The sequence below is a fragment of the Rosa rugosa genome, chromosome 4, assembly GCF_958449725.1.
Source record: "Rosa rugosa chromosome 4, drRosRugo1.1, whole genome shotgun sequence".
NCBI lineage: Eukaryota > Viridiplantae > Streptophyta > Magnoliopsida > Rosales > Rosaceae > Rosa > Rosa rugosa.
In genome coordinates, this window is record NC_084823.1 from 57,364,818 (window position 1) to 57,371,303 (window position 6,486).

At 36.6% G+C, this 6,486-nt stretch overlaps 1 protein-coding gene across 2 annotated transcripts; it reads right to left on the bottom strand.

Moving 5' to 3' along the window:
- Positions 1 to 1,230: 1,230 nt before the first annotated feature.
- LOC133745937 (nudix hydrolase 18, mitochondrial-like) lies at positions 1,231 to 3,433 on the bottom strand. 2 transcript variants are annotated; one of them, XR_009863869.1, is made up of 6 exons: positions 2,917 to 3,433; positions 2,615 to 2,723; positions 2,436 to 2,519; positions 2,221 to 2,349; positions 1,779 to 2,102; positions 1,231 to 1,654 (listed from the first exon to the last, which is right to left on the bottom strand). XR_009863869.1 is itself a non-coding variant. In XM_062174098.1 (5 exons), exons 1-5 carry the CDS (start codon positions 3,087 to 3,089, stop codon positions 1,962 to 1,964), a joined length of 636 nt encoding a protein of 211 aa, XP_062030082.1. In that variant the 5' UTR covers positions 3,090 to 3,433; the 3' UTR covers positions 1,683 to 1,961. The 2 variants fall into 2 exon arrangements, 1 of the variants encoding a protein (XP_062030082.1); XM_062174098.1 differs by lacking the exon at positions 1,231 to 1,654 and having other exon boundaries at positions 1,683 to 2,102.
- Positions 3,434 to 6,486: the final 3,053 nt, after the last annotated feature.

Genomic DNA, 6,486 nt, shown 5'->3' on the forward strand with positions numbered 1-6,486 from the left:
CTATCAAACTTAAGGAATTATGAATTAATTTATATTTAATCTTTCATTCAGCAACTATAACAAAGGCAATCCAATGGGTTAATAAATCTGATGAGCAACAGAGGCAACGAAAATCAGTATTCTACAATCCTTTATTAAAGAAATATAATTTATATTATCATTATCAACATGCAAGCTTTGTTCTGCAACCAAAAAATTAACTCAAACCAATTCCTGCTCATTTGTTTTTGGGCTGGCGCCGCCGGCCAAATCGCGGAAGCTTTGTAGTCAACCTTAATTGGTACTCGGCAACTGTACCTACATGTACATTTGCAAGCATAATTAGCTATAATGAGCTACGCTCATTGTACCACCAGAAGTACCAACTCCCACCAAAGCAATGTCCTACGGATAGACAGCCAGGCGGGCTACGGCCTGAGCACAGGATCGTCCCCAAATCACCGCCGACGCGCCGCCACGCGCTGCGCCAAGACAGCGTCAGAAGCTACTGAAACCAGATAATTTTGACAAATACATTTTGGCAAGTAGTACATTTCTGATTCAAATCGTACTAATAACCAGATAATTTCGATTTAGTTTATTTATGTGAATTATTTAATGCATAAAAAAAGTTTATTTTGTAAGAATTTATGTACAATATGAATACTACAACATTACGACATGAGCTAAACAATGAACATTCTCAAAAAAAAAAAAAGCTAAACAATGAAGAAAATTGTTTAAAAAGTTGCTAGCATTCGTCTTTTATTCTAATAAACATCATGAAAGCATTTTTCAGGATATAAATTTAGTACAAACTAGAAACTGCAAACAAACCATATGAATAGTGTGTGAATTATGTGCATATATTCAGACCTCCCAATTTTTTTAGCTCATGTAGTAATACATTGATTCCAAAATATGTATGAGATGCAGCAACAATATATGCACATAATTTAGGCCTCCCAATATGCAAACAAACCATATGAATAGTGTGTGAAGTATTGTTCTATATATTCAGACCTCCCAATTTGTTTAGCTCATGTAGTAATACATTGATTCCAAAATATGTATGAGATGCAGCAACAATTCAAAGCAAAAGCAGTTTCCAAGAGGGTGTTGGCTGGCTTTGATTGAGCAGAGTTGGATCTGTTTATAGTTTCTTTTGGTTCTTTGTTTAGGGTAGAATACATCAGCAGAGGTGTTTCAAATTGAAGAATTCTGTTTTGTGCTCTGTTTCTACTATGATCGTTTTCCCAGAAAACAGAATATCGGATAAAAGAAAAATATTGAAGGAGACTTTTCAGCAAACTGATTGCAACCGCTATGGATGCACATAGCATCATTTCTACATGGGTCACAGATTAAATAACAATCGATCACCATCATCTTTTCTCTGGTTCTTCTAATGTCTCAAAACAATTATTGCACTTAACCACCCCACCAATAATGTCTATTGCCCATCAGTGTCATTTTAAATACCCTTAAAATTTTAATCTGCTTTAGTGGTTTTCATGATGACAAAAGCAATCCTATCTTCCACTTCAAATGAAGCATATCCACCCACGTTCTGAGATATACCAAGCTTTATGCCACACTTGGTCTCTGTGGTCCAGAACCTGTAATTTGAACTAAGCCAAGCCCTTCCAATGAAAGAAACAGGAGCCAAATATACCTAAAATTGAGAAAGGAAACCCGAAAAATTATCAACTAGAGTTGGCTAAAACGTTCATTATTCCACGGTGAGTTCATATACAAAAGAATCAAAATGAATTGAATTGAAAGAATGGAGTTTGTACATCTAACAGGCGTTCTGTTTCTAGATCTTCGACTACATTGTACAGCGACAGAACTGTAAAGGAAACAACTCTTCAGTTTTCTCTTTTAACTAGCTCATTTCTAATGAGTATTGGAAAGTTACTTCTCCCCCTACATCCGTTTGGTCGTCCAAATAATTGAACAAAAACCAAATTATGGCTCTCTCACTCTGTTATGTACAAAGTACAAACAGGCTCATCTTGTTCTTCTTTCTTTTGGTGCTGCGTTTGTCGACGAACAAATTCATCCAAAGCTTCCTTCATCCACCAATTTTGGCATGCTTCTTTAGCTTCAACAAGAGTCATCTACATCATATAAAACACCATATATTTAGAACTAGAATCTTCACAAACCATTGGACAAGGCAAGTAAGAAATGTCAAATTAATGGGATACAGATTAAGCAGGTTGGAATTTAACTCACCCATTCTCGTTTCCTGACAGTCTTCTCAGGCCAAGACTCGAACTGCTTGTTGACAAGCAAAGGGAACATGTACCCCTCATGAAAAGTGCCCTGGCTTTTGCTCTTGTAACGCCATTTGCCCAATTTAGGCTGCAAGAATATCAAAAACTGATGAGTAAATGAACACAATTTAATGAAAAACTAAACAAAAGATCGGTGTTTTTGCAGATACTGACCTCAAGATGGCCAGTCACACCAGCCTCCTCTAGCGTTTCTCTGTAAGCCGCTTCTTCAATAGACTCATCAAGTTCCCAACCTCCCTGTAATCACATTGCAATAATACAAATGTCAATCATAATCTCAAATGGCAATCACAGCCATAAAGACATAAAATTCATGAGGAAAATGGTAATACCTTTGGGAACAACACTCCTTGACCCTTTTGTGAACTAATCACAAGAACTTCTATTTCCTCCGTAGATAAAGATTCTTGTTTTGTTTGCCTATATCTGTAGGGTATGCATCTGCAAAATCAAAACCCCCAACAAACATTAGATTACAAGACCCTAAACTTTGTGCCATTCAATTCATTTAACAAAGAAAGACCCAATTGAGGATTTCTCAATTACATGATTCCAAGAAAGGCCCAAAAAAAAAAACCTCCAAAAACATAAGGGTTATAGTATCTATAAAATTGAACCGGAGAGAAGGACATACCCTACAACTTGGCGGCAGCCTTTATCGTAGCGCTGCAAATGCCTTCCGGTCCGGGAAACCAAGGAGACCATGTTCTCTAATTGCATGGGAATGGGAATACCACCATTTTTCTTGGAGAAGAGGGGAGAGGAGAAAATGAAACTTGCTATATTTCTGGATAGAGAGATGCCCATCTCTCTCTCTCTCACACTTCCTAATCAACACGAAACAGAAAGGAGGTGCAATATTCTTGAGGAAATATAGACACAAAGGAGGTGCAGTATTTCTTGAGGAAAAGTAGACGCACCAATTTGGTGTCTTGGAGAAACCAACAAATTCGGAAAATCAGGAAACGGAAAACTCTAAAATTGGAGTGCCGTATTTGGTTGAGCCTTGTGTAAAGATTGTAACTTGTAAACTTGTTTCTTCCAGAGCCAAAAAGGTTGAGGCTTTTTTTCCAAATGGTGATGGGAATCTAAGTGAAGAGGAGGGGAGGATAAACAAACTAGAGCTTCTCAGTTTGTATTAATTATCTCAGAACCGTTTCTGGATTATATATAAAGGATCTGGACACAGGAGGACACGGCTGCTTGCCTCATGATGACAACCAACGCGCCATGTGGTGGCGGTTGACAAAAACTGACCTTCTACATATTAACTGTTCTTTTTTTTTTCCTCATTAAACTGGCTAACTTTTTATTTATTTTATTTTTTAATTTTGTCAAGGAAAATCTAAAGGCTTCATAGGCCCAAGATAAACTGGCTAATAAGGTTTGTTGAGATCAAGTAACTGGCAAAAGAAAAAAAATTACTGTTTTTGTTCAGTATCCATTTAATTAACTTCTATCTGTCTTTGCGTATTTATTTTACTATTAATTATTCGGATTTACTCAAAAAAGATAGACTAAGAAATAAATAGTAACATGTTCGCATAGAATTTGGTATCAATAACAAAGGGTTTCATTCAAAAGTTAGTTACCAACGTTTTACTTGTTACATATTATAATATAATAAATAAGTATATATTATTATACTTTTAGATGCTGAAAATCTTATGTCTGCATGATCAAGATAGTTTGATTCAAAACATTGTTAATTAGAGTAAGATGTCGTAAAACTACTATTCATCTTCACTCTGATTAATGCTTCTAATTTAATATAATTCAGTGATCGAAATTATTTTTTTTCAATTTTATATATACTAACTAACTAAGCATTGACAACATTTTTGGTGTATTAGCCAACGCGGTAAGAAATGTCCTTTTTTTGGTGCCTAAAACAGAGTTGAAAAGAATGAACAATGACAATAGTGAGGTTGGTGAGTGAGGGAAGAGAGGACTGGAAAAGGCTTGGTAGTATATTTAGGACTAAGATTGACATATATATTTATATATATATTTTTTTAAAATAATATATTAATAAAAAATAATATTTTATTATTACAAAAACGGGCCGGATCATTAACGGATCGGATCGACCTAAATCCGTATTTGATCCGTTAAATAAACGGGTTAACGGATTCGGATCATTAACGGATCAACGGATCAAAATTTTCGATCCAAACCCGTCCAATAGCCACGGATTTGGAGCGGGTCTGGATCAAAATCCGATCCATTTACAGCTCTATTGGTGAGTGAGGGAAGAGAGGACTGGAAAAGGCTTGGTAGTATATTTAGGACTAAGATTGACATATATATTTATACGTGGGAGTGTCAAGTCAACGCGCTTGAGGGAGAGTACGGAGATTTTTCAACTCAAAGCATTTTCTATTTTTGAATAAAGAATTGTGCATGATTGGAGATTAGAACAAGTTATCCACGTACGTGTACCTGACGCGTTTAAGACTGGAGAGATAACAACACAGTGAAGTGAGTGAGTCATCACCCTCTCGTCTCGGATCGCCCTCCGGTTTTATTAAGTGTGGCGCTGAATGATATGACCTCACCCACGCGCTTTCAAATATTTTTAGTAAAACCCAGCAGCAACATTAGTGCCTCCCTCCTAATGAGGACGTTCGTCGCTTCTTTAACTATTAGCTGTCTTCTACTACTTGTGCTTGATTTGTTGCTTTGCGCTCTAGATATTTTTTATGCAAAAAAGACCAAGAGACCCACAAACCCAAAACTCTTTGGAATGTTAAAATGATCAAGATTAAAAGCGATAAGTACAATTAACGAAAGACCTTTGTGTAAAGTTCGATCATGTCTCAGATTTGAACTTGGATTACGCCAAAACATATGCAGTGAAATTCGCAAGTACTTCATTGCTTTGCGTCTAGATTTCCTTAATCTAATGGATATGTACTTTAATTGCAACAGATCCCAACTGTAAAATCAAGCAAAAGGAATAAACATATATATGCGTGTATGACCGAACCTCTCTTCTCGTCTTGAAGCTGTTTCAAGTGGAAATTATTCTATGCACCGACGGTGCAAGTGACCCAACCCTTATAAAATAATCTCAACCTTTGATATTTATTATCAACTTTATTTTTAATAAACAAAAAGTGTATTTAATGCAATCTAACCATTCATTTATGTTGGTGCAAGTGCACGGCGGTGCTCTGAATAATCTCTCTGTTTCAAGCTGTTTTGTTTATGCTAGCTTGCTGGTATACAATGGGAAACCTTCCGTTATTGGGAAGGAAATGAGACTTTCAAAGGTCAAGGCCTGCATTTTGTATTTGTAATAACCCCATATTGGGCATCCCAAGTTCATGAACTTACTTAATCTAAGTATTGTTCATGAACTTGATTTAATTATTCAATTTATTTGCATAGAACATACGCATTATATATGTTTGATCATAAAAACATATATAACTTATTTACTTATTTAATTATTTAGTTGATTTGTGTCAATTCATTGAATATTTGGTCATGCACTTTTACATGAAGAAAGATGTGATGCCCCGGAATTTCGTATTTACTTTCCGAGGATTTTCCGGAATTTAAATTGTGGGTATCGGACGGTTTCGTGGCTCGTGGAAGGAGCGGAAGTGTTTCGGACGAATTTTATTCGTAAAGTGTGGAATTAGGGGGGTTTCAAGGTTGACTTTTGATACGTTGAGATTCTCCGAAAACTTCCTTCACGAAAGTTGTAGAGCACGTCGATACGAGTTCGTGGACATGCGGAACGCGAGTTCGTCGATACGACTTTTGATACACGGATGATGTGTGATGAATAATATGCATGATGGGTTCATATTATTGTTGAATGCGACTTTTCATTGAAACAATATTGTGGAAAAAGATGTTTTCTATTGTTTGAAAAGTATTGAGTTTGATGTTACATTTTGGAGTCAAGCGTGACTCATTTTAAATGTATTGGTCCTTGTACCAAGAGTCACAGATGGTGAGCAGGGATGGGGAAAGCCGGAACTAGATGGTCGTAACGTTTTTAGGTCAGGTATGGCTTGCTTAACGTTGACTTGAGACCAGATGGGGTCTGAAAAGCATGGGTCGCAGATGGTGACCAACGGTTGGTTCTAAGACCAGACGGGGTATGAAGACCAAGAGTCACAGAAGGTGATAGGTTGCAGATGGTGACCAATGATTATCTGCGTTGATGTGTTGTGAGTCTAGGTTAGAC

Coding starts and splice junctions, on each gene's coding strand:
- LOC133745937 (XM_062174098.1), bottom strand. CDS start 3,089: ATGGGCATCTCTCTATCCAGAAATATAGCAAGTTTCATTTTCTCCTCT. Junction 2,724..2,916: donor GGCTGCCGCCAAGTTGTAGG/GTATGTCCTTCT, acceptor TTGATTTTGCAG/ATGCATACCCTACAGATATA. Junction 2,103..2,220: donor CTGTCAGGAAACGAGAATGG/GTGAGTTAAATT, acceptor TATATGATGTAG/ATGACTCTTGTTGAAGCTAA.